The sequence below is a fragment of the Struthio camelus genome, chromosome 1 (assembly GCF_040807025.1).
Source record: "Struthio camelus isolate bStrCam1 chromosome 1, bStrCam1.hap1, whole genome shotgun sequence".
In the NCBI taxonomy this organism is placed as follows: Eukaryota; Metazoa; Chordata; class Aves; order Struthioniformes; family Struthionidae; genus Struthio; species Struthio camelus.
The window spans coordinates 184,792,458-184,806,210 of NC_090942.1; the positions used below are offsets into that span (position 1 = coordinate 184,792,458).

Consider the following 13,753-nt stretch of genomic DNA (forward strand, 5'->3'; position numbering starts at 1 on the left):
CTCTAGCTCTGTGTAGAAAGCTGACAGTGCATTTTTGAATGCATATGCATGTCTGAAATCACACTGAGATGTGGAATAGAAAAAAGTTTCTTCTAAATAAAAAATAAAGAAGCTTCTTCTACAGATTCTGTTGGTATATATCTCTTACTCTTTCCTCTACCTGCACATTTCTCAATAGTTTTAAAACATAAAAAAGACACCTTATGAATGAAACATTCTTTCAAGAAAATTATTTTAATTTCAATGACATTATATGGAAAACTAAATATAATAACATGCAGTAGATACAATAGGGACTTTTTCGTGTGTTTGTAGCACAATATACACAATTTACATCAGAATATATTGAGCTTCTGTTATTTTATAGTTCCTTGGATTGCTTCCTGTTTTGTTTTGTTTTGTTTTTGTTGTTTTCTGCTGCAAGCTCTTCTCAGTCAATTTACTTACAATACCTATTCCATTCATAGAGATACTAGTTAGGCATACATCAGTTCTGAAGAGATGTCCCAGAAGTGCAATCTACCATATAAAAGTTATTCCACCTAGCAGTTCTTTGCTCTTGTTCATTGGCTAGACAGTTGGAATGGAGTTTTTTTATATCGCTAAAGAGCAAGGGAACACTAACAAACCTCATGTGTATACTGTTAACATTTCCAAGTGAGAAGGTACATTGCTAAAATAATATGTTTGAAATAGAAATTTACATTAATTGCTATTTCATTCACAGTTCCATATTATCCTGAATAAAGAGGAGAAAAGCTTTACCCTTCTGTAGATGCTGCTCATTTTTCCATGAATTATGCGATTCCATTTTTAGCAACAACAAAAAAATAAAATTGGTTTTTCCCTGAAGAAATTTACTATATGAAGAAGTAAAACACTAGATAATTTTATTCTATGCTGTAGGAAATGCCTTTTGACTTTTATTAAACTGCTCGCTGAGTTTCTGCTTTCTTGAATTAAATGGTTATTATGTGGAGCCCTAGAGGTGTGCAGTGCTGAAAAGAGGGAAGAAATCAAATTGTAATCCTGACTTTTCTATGCTACTTAAAAAATATTTCAGATTTGTCCAGTGAAAGTTCTATCTTATTGTGGGTAAAAATTTCAGACATCGTCTTACTGTAAGTAATGTAGTTTTCTTCACTTATCTGAGTTAAAGTGTATGCATATGAAACAAGTGGTTTCTGATGAATAAAGCTATTAGTCATTTGGTAACAAATAATGTATGTAATGAAATTTGACTTTCTGAAACTATGTTAGGGACAGATCACTTTTCCTATCAGATACAATTATTCTCTAAAATGATTTTGCAGTAACATCTGTAAATAGTTCTTGATTGATAATCTGTGAGAAGTATCCTACCAGCCTCCAACATTTAGAGGCTTTGGATCTGACAGCATGGTCTCAAAGTGTATCACCAATTATTGCCTAAAGTCCCATCTGCAATGTAACTATTGTGATTAAACATTCAGAAATCTCTTTCTCTATAAGTAATGAAACACGGTAACTGCTTCTACTATTGCCAGCAACATTAGGCTTCACATAGCCTACCTTTAAGCAGCTGCAACTTAAACACTGTATCCAAACTACTCACTCTAGCCTGCCTTTTTATTCAGTAGAGAGAAACAGATCCCTCCACAGAGCAACTTCTCTGACCTGTTTTAGACACGTAGCTTAGAATGAGATAAATCAGCTTTGAAAATGCCTATTTCTGTGGAAGAAAAAGAGCCTGGAATGACCAACTCAGAATTAGACACCTGATTTTTAGGTATTTAACTTAGATCAAGCAAATCCCATCCTTTCTAATGAGTAGCCCTCTCTTTCTACTACATAAAGATGTTGAGCAAAAAAGAAGTGTGATTTCAGCATGACAAAATGCTTTCAAAAACTAAATAAAAATCTTTATTTGCATGAACTTTTGAATAAATTCGGCTGTCATAGTGGGCTTAGCTCTGTCAAAGTGACAGAGCTGTACAGGTCTGTACTGGACCTGTACAGAAAAAGCCTTATGAACTCTTATCTCAGTAGGGAGTTGGGCAATGACAGTAACAATGTTAACAATAAAACAGCTATCAGCTACAAGAGTTCTGAAGGATACAGCCAGTATATTTTTCCATTATGTAAAAAAGTTGACTACATATTAATTTGTTTGGTTTAACAATCTTCTTTTCATTGTAACCATAAAAAATGAACTAAATCCCACTGAAGCTAGGTCAATTCACTTGTTCAAATTGTTTTTATCCCTTGTTCAGGAAGGTCTTTGGCATTGTTAAGAATTTTGGTGAGCAAGAAATAAGTTAGAGTTTGGGGATCTGGGAATAAGATTTCATTAAGAATTTTTACTTTCTAGACTGAGGGAAGATGACAGCATGCGGTCCTTAGAAGACTTAAAATAATTTATTGTCAAGGAAGCCAAAGTGTTTCCTGTGCAGCCAATACCTTCAGGTGAAACTACAATATGTAACACATATTTCAGAGCAAAGGTAGCAAGTTCCTCTGACAAAGAAATATATGCACATACATGTTTATTTCAGAAGAACCAAGAGAAGAGAAACTAAAATGCTATCGGAGCTGCAGTTGTAACGGGAAAATGGACTATAGTATAGCATTATATCCACTATCTCACCATTTCAGTCTCAGAAAACGAAATGGAATTGCAGCCGGTGGCTAGCTGGCTGAGAGGAACTGCAAGACACTCAGCAGCCTACATGGAGCCTGATAGGCACGCGCCTCCATGTCTGATAACTATCTGGCATATTGCAGGACTTCTTTAATGTGCTGTGTGAGCCATTGCTGGGAGCAGCGTGCTCCTCACAGATCTGATTTCTGATGTCAGCAGGCTGCCACTTCAGCTCAGAAGCTATGGCTTAATGTCAACGAGAAGTCGACTCAGAAACATCTACATATTCATGAGACCCTCATAACTTGCAGGCAGAGTGTAGCCAGTAACCTGGCAGAAGCTAGGATGCAGTCCCTGAACTAATATGATAAGGACCATAAAGAAAGACTTATGATATTAGTAATTTTTAGCTGTAGCATATTAGCGCTGTACCTCAGCCTGTGCTTTGGCTTGTACAAAACAAAAGAAATATTATTTTAAGCCTGCCACTATAAGTCAATGAAAATAAATGCTAATGCACTGTGTAATACAGTGTAAAAACCACTAGTAAAAAAGATGAGTTGGAATATAATCTGACTTAAATCTTTCCTTTCTAATTGCTTTTAGAAGCTTTTGCTTAGTTAATAAACTTTAAATTGGTTTTCCTTTAGAGAATGCGGTTGTGATCAGACTAGAAAACATTGAAGGTAATCCTTCCCAGTGCTGGAATTTTTTGGCTACTTTTCCAGGGAAAAAGAGAAGTATGAAGACATATGCAAAACATCATAACCAAAAAAACCTGTATTTTTATGAAACCTGAAAAGAATTTAAGGATGAAGGTGGTAAAATCTATCAAATGTAATTGGTTCGAGAACTGTGGGAAGCTTTTGGCCAAGTTTCTTTTCTTTTCCAATGTTTGACAACTCAAATCTGTGATAACTCACACTGCAGTCCTAGTCTCCAACAGATGCTGAGCTGACTAGAAAGGAAAATCACATCCACCTCTGTCACCCTTCCTATCAAACACTGCTTTGCCTTGTGGGGTATCTTTTCTTGAATTTAGAAACCATTTTACACATTAGCTACTCCCACATAAAGGTGTTATGTCTGTGGCAAGATTTTACTCCTGAAAGACTGCTGAGCAAAGCCCTAGAGCTTTCTCACACAAGGAATCAACCCTTGAAGGCATGAGTGGAGCTTTGACCGTTGCAGACTCCAAAGACTCATTCGTTTCCAGTTCTGCTGCTCCTTTATCCGACCTAAGGTTTTTGACTATTTCTTGGTGTCATCAGAGAAAGCAGTGGCAAGGCCCCTCTCATGCTCTGTGCCAAGAAGTGGATGGTTACGCTAGGTCTGATCTGCAGCGACGTGGAATGATCACAGCTTTCGGTATAAATGGGAACACCAGATGCTCAGCACTGCTGCACGCTAGGTCATTATCCAATATTCATAGAGTCTTTCACACTGTAATCCACTATCCTGTACAGGAAGTTCAGGATGTGGGCTATTTTCCTTGCTAAGCAGTGAAGCAATAGAAGGTTTCTATTTCTAATATAGTTAAAAGTATCTCCTTTACCTGCCCTGACTGTCACGCAGTTTAAACACTTCAGAGCAGTCTGTTAGTACTCACTTGTGCCTTTTTCAGTTTTACTGTGAATAGGAATCAATGCTAATACCACTGCTTTCATTCAGTTCCACTGAGTTTCATCACTGAAAAACACCTGCTCAAAGGGTCACACTGACTAAAGTATTAAGAAGTTTGTCAGCTGAATGAGCATTGGGCAATCTCAGACTGCCACCCTGCTCAGTAGAACTACAGACTAGAACAAAGAGACAGATTTTTGCTAGGTTGAGGGGATAATATGTATCTGCATCTCCGTCTCTTGTAAAAGTCATTCAGGGTTGTCAGCTATGCTAAAAAGAATATTTGAAGTGATATCTCTGAGTGAATATCTCAGAAGTGATAGTCCTCACTGATTCCCCTAGAAACATTTCCATCTAGAACACTGCCCACAAAAAAAAAAAAAAAAAAAAAATTCAATTGCGTATCAATACCAGTTATGTCCACCTTAATAAAGTTAAATAGCCTATTTTACCATAACAATAATATATTCCTTCTAATGCATTTATAAATAACCATGGCACTTCTGTAATGGCTTGTCGCTTGATATCAGTCTTGTGCTTTGTAACTCACCTGAGGCAATCCCACAGAAATGCTCCTACTTGTTCCTTCTTATTGGCTAATTATAACCAGACTCTTGGATGTGGTACAACTGTGGGCAGAGCAATGTTATAGGAAAATATGGATATATTCAGTGATAATAAGATTTGACATAGTAAAATGCAAGTTAAAATGACATGTTTGGCTAAATGTGATCAAAAGGAATTGGGATAGAAAACTGCTAACATCTTACACATCTACAGAAAATGTGCCTGAGTATAGAAGTCTAATGAAATCAGTGAATGTTTTCCTGGGACTTTGAAAGTGGCTAACAGGGGGAAAAAAAAAGGTAAAATGAATGTGCTAATTTTGTCTCTGTTCTGCACTGCCTCCACCTTCCCTCCCTTCATTCCATATCCCATACATGGCTGGAGTATATGTCTTTAAATACCTTATTTGTTAGACATATTAGTCTTTAAGAAGCCTTGTAGACTTATGACACATTGCTGATGTCTACCAAAATAAAATACTCTACAAGTACAAGCTGCCCCAGAAAATTTTTACTTCTGCTGTTATACCTGTGGTTTTAATAAAATAAAATGAATGTATCAGGCATAATGAAAGCCTGCATGCTGTAATGGTAGAGGCATAGCTGGTTCTGTTAGAAGCCTCAGGGAAACACAGTGGCTGGGATGATTAAGAAGGAGGGTATGGTAATAGGTCAGTAATTTCAACAGAATAAGAGGAAAGGAAGATAAACCGAGATACCAGAAAAAAAAAAAAAAATGAAGATAGAATTTAATAGGGACTTCAGACTCATTCTTCACAAGACTACTGATTTGCTAAAACCAAGATTATAAGCAGTCTATGAAATACAAGCTCCACAGAAATCGGGGCAAACCTCCACTGAAATCCAATGGAATCGATATTTCTCTGTTGAAATGAGTAAAATTAGAGCAGACGTGAGTCAACTAAAAGCATCTGTCATGTCCAACTAAACTAACTTAGATACGATATCGTTTAGGGGCACTTTTCATGTTGAACAATCTGCAGAACAGTGTACAGAGGTGAGAATTTAGTATAGGACTTTGTAGTTTGATTTCTCTCTTAAATTACAAAGGTTTGCTCTGAACTGTATATGCTGTACTCTCTTCTATTTGTGGTAGAATTGAATGGTAAAGATATAAACAATTTATAAGGGCAGTACACACAAAGTGGTTTCAAAACCCTAGAGATTAGTGAATAATAAATATACCTTTGTTAGTACCCTAATACTGTACTGTTTAAGTCATATATGATTATTGTGCTAACATCATTTTCAGAATGAAATGGATATTAAAATGGAAAGTATGTTACAAAGGGATCCACTGGATAAAATAAAGACTGATTCTGCTGCCACTGACTTCAGTAAGGATGTGGCGAAGCTCTGATTCAGATAAACACTTTTGCACTATCTGTATATCATGGATATAGGATATAAGACAAAAGGAATCAATGTGATTTGTTTACGGCCCTAGAGGAAGTTGGTGTTGGAAGTTTTTTTTTCTATTTTGTTCGGTTCTATTCAGGTTTTGCTGCTGCCCTCATGCTCACAATTTCCAAGAGCATCACAAGAGTTATTAAACACCATGATCTGTATTTTTCACCTATGATTTGCTTTTGAAAGATGTAGTATTGCAAAAGGCTTGGGCTTAGGACTGTTTTTTTGGATTGGAATTATAAACATTTTATTGTTGTTGTTGTTTCTTCCTTTTGGATTAGACTTAGATTTTGTCTCAGGAGAGAGGGAGAGGAAGGGAGGAGTGATTTTTTTTTTTTTTTGTTTTGATTCAAGGTGGAATTTTTGCTCTGCTATATGTTTTTAGTACCCAAGCTGAGATAAAATGCCTGCACACTGTACTTGCAATGGAGAGCGAAGTTCAAGACGGTCCTGAGATCCAGTGTGATCAAGGCAGCTTAATCTCTTGCATAAACTTCAATTGTGTGGAGGGCAGCTCCACTGTGTTTGACAAATGCAACTGTCTGCCAGAGTCCGAATCCCTGAACTCTCAACAATAGTCTCGATCTAGACTGTTGAAAACTTTCAGACTAAGGGCAAGCATCTCAAGTTGTTTCACAAATCTTGCAGAGAGACAGAATAAGGAACACAGGACAGCTTAACTGCGCTTTCAGTAGCTAACCATGCTGTTCAGGCGTTTGGTCCACGGTGCTAAGGAAATGCATAACTGGACTTGCACTCTCTGAAGCTTCCGAGGAGCTGGTAACTTCATGTCTAATTCTACGGCAGTCTTATAGTCTAGGCTACGGTGGACGACGGCTATAAAGAGAGCACGTAATCTTCCGCCAGAGTGGACCTTAGCCGGCAAGAAACTGCAGCTGCTGCTCTAATCTTGGCAGGACGCGCACCTTCCTCCAAACAAATAGTCGCAGGCTCCTCGAAACATTACTTTCGTTTTGCTTAGGTGCAACCTGCCCGCTACCCACCCAGCGCTAAGCAACTGAGCTAGCTTTTAATTCCGGCTTTGCAGGCTGAGAGCCACACCGCGCGGTCATGCCACAGCCAGCAGAAGAAGGACAACCCGATTTCTATTTATTTTATTTATTTACTCTCCTCCGCCATCCCTGCAGTGCCCAAACTGAAAGGTGGGGGGGGGAGGTATTTTCGGAGGTGGGGGGTCCGAGTGCCCCCGCGGTGCTGCGCGCCCCCCCCCCCCGCCTGCCGTGTGCCCGTGACTGGGGGCTCCGCTCCCTCCTTCCCCCCCCGCCCCCCGCGGCGGGCCGAGCCGAGCCGAGCCGTGCCGAGGAGGGGGAGTGTCCTGGGTGGGCGGCGCGCAGAGCCCGGCGGCGGCGGCGGCGGCGGCGGCCGGGCAGGGGCTGCGGCGGCGGCGGCGGAGCGGCGGCGCTGGCCGGGCGGCGCGGGCGGCTGGGGCGCAGGCGGCGGCCCGGCATGGGGCCCCCGGGCAGCCGCGGCAGCACCAGCGCCCGCGGTAGCCTGCAGGTAAAGGCAGGGTTAGGGCTGGGGCCGGCGCGGGCAGGAGCCGCGTCCTGCCTCCCACGCGCGACTTGGCAGGGGACTGCAAAATTAGCAACCTTTGCCTCTCCCCCCAACCCTCACCCCCGCCCCGCCACCTCCCCGCCCCCAGACATACCTCTAGCTATATGTGTTTTTTTGTTTGTTTGTTTGTTTGTTTTTTTCCCTCTCTCTCTCTCTCAGCTCCGATCCCCTACAGATCGGAGCGGCCGTGAAAAGTTTGTGTTGCTGCTGCCGACGCGGGTTCTGGCTCCAGGGGAAAAGGGGAAAGCGGGCCGGGGGGGGGGGGGGGGGGGAATGTCAAAAAAGCGAGTGAGGAGGTAAAACCCGCCCGAGGCGGTGATTACCCGAAGCTACTTCGGGGAGGCCGTGTCCGCAGGCGGGGGGCTGGCGGGCGACTTCCCCGGGGCGACCTCTCCGCGGCTCCTCTGCTAATCTCGTATTTTAAGCCGGCGCCGAGCCGTGAAGGGCGTGAGCGGGGGGCTCCGGGACCCTCGGGCACCGCGGTTGGGGGGGGGGGGGGAGACCGTGGCCACCGGGCTGTCGGCGATGCTTGCCCACGGCCACGGTGGCAGCAGAGACCTGTCGCCGCTGGGGCGCCCGGAGCGCGGCGGAGCGCGGTGCGCGCAGCGCGGAGCGCGGTGGGCAGGCGGCCGGTGCGCCGGGGGCTCATGAGCGCTGCGGGGACAACAGAGCTATGGTGGGGGGAGGACAGATGGGGACGCGTTGCACAGGTGCTGCTGTGGAGATGGAAGGGGCCAGCGAGTGTGACGGGGTGCCTGGGGGTTTGCATGATGCTTTAAGGAGAGAAGTGGGGCAGGCTCGGGGGGGCGGGGGAGGAGGGCAGGTAGCGTGTCCGAGGTAGAAGTGCTGCTGGTGGGGGGAGCAGGCAGGGTGTCCCTGGACCGTCTCTGCCAGTGCTGGGGGGCATGCAGCTGGTGTTGCCTGGAGGGTGCAGATGGCAATGGCCTGGGAGTAGCCGCTGAACTGGGGGGGGGGGGGGCGAGAAAGGGGAGAGCTGGCGGGAGAGAGAGAGAGAGAGAGTGGCTCCAGGCTGCAGGTGCTGCACCACGCTGCTGCTCGCAGTGGCCATGAGGGATGCAGCGGGGAAGGGGGTGGCTATCCCCTGGCCCTCTCCTCCTTCTCTAACGCTGCCCCCTCCCCACACCCCTGTGCCTCTCTTTCCTCAGCACTTGATCCTCTTCCTGCTCTTCCTCGGACCTTTCAACTGCTTCGCCAGTTACAGCCGTGCCACCGAGCTCTTCTACAGCCTCAACGAGGGGCTGCCTGCTGGGGTGCTCATTGGCAGCCTGGCCCGTGATCTGCAGCTGCCAACAGCTGACGGGCAGCGCCCCCCAGTCCTCCAGCCCCCGCTCTCCTTCACTCTGGCCTCCCGTGGCCTGGGGGGCCAGTACGTGCGGCTGGACAACCGCTCTGGAGAGCTGCACACCTCAGCCTTGGAGATCGACCGGGAAGCTCTCTGTGTGGAGAGCAGCGGGGCCACCATCATCGGGGGAGCAGCCGCTGCCTCCTCCTCCTCGTCACCCTCACCTGAGTCATGTCTGCTGCTGCTGGACGTGCTGGTGCTGCCACAGGAGTACTTCCGCCTGGTGAAGGTGAAGATCGCTATCCGGGATGTCAACGACAATGCACCGCACTTCCCTGTGCCCCACATCCGCCTTTCTGTGCCCGAGAACGCACCTGTGAACACCCGCCTGGCCATTGAGCATCCTGCCCTCGACCCCGACATGGGCACCAACAGTGTTCAGACGTACCGCCTGCGAGATAACTATGGTGTCTTCACCCTGGACGTGGAGGAGAATGAAAGCGGGGAGAGGACCCCTTACTTGATCGTCATGGGGGCTCTGGACAGGGAGGCCAGGGAGGAGTATGTCACAGTCATCATTGCTGAGGACGGGGGGACCCCTCCGCTTGTGGGCAGTGCCACCCTTACCATTGGCATCAGCGACATCAATGACAACTGCCCCCAGTTCAATGACTCTCAGGTCAACATCACAGTTTATGGGAATTCCACCCTAGGGACACACGTGGTCACTGTCCACGCCATAGACATGGACCTCGGATCGAATGCCCAGATTACCTACTCCTACAGTCAAAAGGTCCCCCAGGCATCCAGAGACTTGTTCCATCTGGACGAAAGCACAGGAGTCATCACACTCTCCAGTAAGGTTGATGGGGACACTCCAAGGCTCCACAGGCTGATCATACTGGGCAATGGTCCTGGTTGTATCCCTGCAGTGATCACAGTGCTAGTGACCATCATCAAAGTCATGATGAGGCCACCTGAAGTTGTCCCTCGTTTCATAGCTAATGAAGTGGAGGGGGTGGTGTACTTGAAGGAACTGGAGCCTATCAACACACCAATAGCATTTTTTACCATCAAAGACCCTGATGAAAAATACAAAGTTGACTGCTATTTGGATGGTGACGGGCCTTTCAGACTGTCACCGTACAAGCCATACAACAATGAATACTTATTAGAGACCACAAAGCCTTTGGACTATGAGACTCAGCAGCTGTATGAAATATCAGTAGTCGCGTGGAACTCGGAAGGGTTTCATGTCAACAAAATAATCAAAGTACAGGTTCTGGATGACAATGACAACTCACCAGTTTTCTCTCACCAGCTAATAGAATTATCCATTGAGGAGAACAATGTTCCCAATGCTTTCTTGACCAAACTGCATGCTACAGATGCTGACAGTGGAGAAAGAGGAGAAGTGTCCTATTTTTTAGGGCCTGATGCCCCTTCCTATTTTTCTTTAGATAAAACCACAGGAGTTCTTACAGTTTCCACCCAGCTGGACAGAGAAGAAAAAGAGAAATATAGATATACTGTCAAAGCAGTAGATTCTGGATTTCCTCCAAGAGAATCAATAGCAACTGTCGCCATCACTGTATTGGATAAAAATGACAATAGTCCAAGATTTATCAATAAGGATTTCAGCTTTTTCGTACCAGAAAATTTTCCAGGGTTTGGTGAAATTGGAGTTATCAGTGTCACAGATGCTGACGCAGGGCAAAATGGATGGGTTGCCCTTTCAGTTGTGAACGGAAGTGATATTTTTGTCATAGATACTGGCAAAGGGGTTTTGAGAGCTAAAGTCCCCCTTGACAGGGAGCAGCAAAGCTCCTATGTTCTGTGGATTGAAGCAGTTGATGGTGGTGATCCTGCCCTGTCCTCTACTGCAAAAATAACTATTCTTCTTCTGGACATAAATGACAACCCTCCTCTGGTCTTGTTTCCTCAATCTAATATGTCTTATTTGTTGGTACTTCCTTCTACTCTTCCTGGCTCTCCCATCACTGAGGTCTATGCTGTTGATAAGGACACTGGCATGAATGCAGTCATAGCCTACAGCATCATAGGAAGGAGAGGCCCTCGACCGGAGTCGTTTCGGATTGATCCTAAAACTGGTAACATCACCTTGGAAGAGTCACTGATGCAAAATGACTATGGCCTCTATCGGTTGCTTGTAAAAGTTAGTGATCACGGTTACCCAGAACCCCTCCATTCCACTGTCATGGTGAACCTCTTTGTCAATGACACTGTTAGCAATGAGAGCTATATCGAAAGTTTGTTAAGAAAGGAGCCTGACATCAATATAGAAGAAAAGCAGCCACAAATATCCATAGAGCCTGCACATAAAAAAGTGGAGTCAGCATCCTGCATGCCTACTCTAGTAGCTCTGTCAGTAATAAGCTTGGGTTCAATCACCTTAGTAACTGGCATGGGCATTTACATCTGTCTAAGAAAAGGGAAAAAGCATCACAGAACAGACGAAAACTTGGAAGTACAAATCCCATTAAATGGAAGAATTAACCTGCACATGTTGGAAAAGAAACCAATGGAGATTTCTAACATTTGACATTTCCTTGCAGATAATCCAAACCGATGTCTAACAAACCCTGGACAACTCTGAAACACCTAGCTGTGGGTTGTGTTGGAAGAAGCTGCAGTGAAGGACCAATAATTTATAACTTAATAATATTATAATTGTAAATAGCGGTTTACAGTTTTTTAAATTCAAATTCAGTGTACAGCTTTTTTATGAAACCTTAGTACTAACAGCTAGCACCCTATCTTTAAAACATGGACATCGTTTGCAACCTTCATAAATCAATCAGATCTATGATCATAAAAAAGAGGAAGGTAAGACAATTCTTTAAACTCAAGTTTAAAAAGTTATTTTAACCACAAGAGGGCATCAGCTGCTCCTGAGCTGGAAACTATTTGAGGTTCTGTCCATAAGATAAACATAGAATATATTTTAAATATATTGGTTTTAATATAAAATATACATTGGCATACAGACATTTACACAAAAAAAAAAAAAAGAAGTGTCTGTCCTGGTTTATGTACAAGTAATATGTACAAGTAAAAGAATAAGGACGTTAAAATGCACTAGTAAAATAAACAGAATGTTTATTACCTCACAAGTAAAGCTTATACAGTAGGATAGAAAAGGCATTAACAAGAAGTGCAATTCCTGTTGAGCAAGAGTGCAAGATAATGTAATGAGAATTTGAACTGCTATGGCATATCATCTTTCATTTGCTACAGATTTCACCCACATTATCATTTGCTCCAGCAGTCCACTGGTCATTTTTATGGAAAATTACATTTAATATTTCTTGCAGCAGATGTAGAGAAAACCCCATGCTCATCCTCATAAACATGGCCAGATGCAGGGAAGCAAGAGGATGGCTAAATCTTTAGTTGTCAGAGGAGTGATAATATTTTTTGTACTTTGAGCAATCTGTCAGTAGTACTCCATCAGTTTGGTTGTGTAATAGATTTTTCATGTGATACTTCTGAATTTGATCTGCCAGGTGAAAACAAAAATCACTTCATATTATAAGGAATTATAAGACTTAGTTTATACTGACTATTGCTCCTTTCTGGATTGGTATTTCATGTGAAAGATCTTATTTCTGTCTTTTGGCTACCATTCCTGGCTCCTTTTCATTGGCTTTGATTTTGGATTAGATCCAGAATCTAACTTGCAAGACTGGTGGCATATTTTCTTGATAATTTATTCTTTTGCTGTATCCTCTGCAACAAAGCAGCAGGTTTATCAGTGATGCATCACTTTCACTTCATTGTAAGAGCTGAGAACTATCTTTTGTATGATGATTACATCAAATTTCTCTGTGTAAACAAGATAAATTAGTGTTATGCTTAAAAATGATTATTTTGATTTCTGGCATCATATGTCTGTAATGTACCAAAAGTGTTTATATGTCTGCAAATTAAAGCTATATATTTTCATAATAACTCACTCTCTCTTTCTGCTAGTATTTGAATTATAAAGCTAAGAATTACTTTAGTTAAAAGAAATACATATTTCAGAAATGCCTGGGTGCTGGTTATTTTATCTGGCATCTCATAATACTTCCCAAATTAATACACTATTAATGTACAATATAGTTATTTTTTCAATTTAGAATATTATTTGCTTGTGCACAGATGATAGCTGTGTTTCATGAAAAATTAATTCAGCCTGTCAAGGGCTTGCAGTTAATCACCTTTTTTTGATTTACTTTAATATTATTAAACTACAAAAATGGTACATATCCCAGAAATTCATTTGTGACAAAGAGACATTGTTCATTATGTCTGAACAAAAATGACAAATTCTTTGGAACTGGCTTCTGTATTACAGATACACTGTATTGCCATAGTGGGGAAGCTAGCTAGCTCCTCTGCATGTTTTTCTTCAGTGAAGAGACAAGTAGCTAAAAGACAGATAGGATTCTTTTCATTGCTTTCCCATTATTTGAATTAGCAGCCCAATATCTTATCAAGATGATATAAGCAGGAGCAAACTGAAGGCACTTTAAGAAACAGAGTAAAACCATAAACCTGATCCTGCAGTGTGTCTTCATAGGAAACTATACGGATATTTTTATTCAGGCTTAGCCAGTACGTAGGCTTGCA

General features: G+C 43.0%; 1 protein-coding gene across 1 annotated transcript; it reads left to right on the forward strand.

Annotated features, from left to right (window-relative positions):
* Positions 1 to 7,681: 7,681 nt before the first annotated feature.
* PCDH20 (protocadherin 20) lies at positions 7,682 to 13,090 on the forward strand. The gene is made up of 2 exons (XM_068929685.1): positions 7,682 to 7,758; positions 8,982 to 13,090. Exons 1-2 carry the CDS (start codon positions 7,708 to 7,710, stop codon positions 11,679 to 11,681), a joined length of 2,751 nt encoding a protein of 916 aa, XP_068785786.1. The 5' UTR covers positions 7,682 to 7,707; the 3' UTR covers positions 11,682 to 13,090.
* Positions 13,091 to 13,753: the final 663 nt, after the last annotated feature.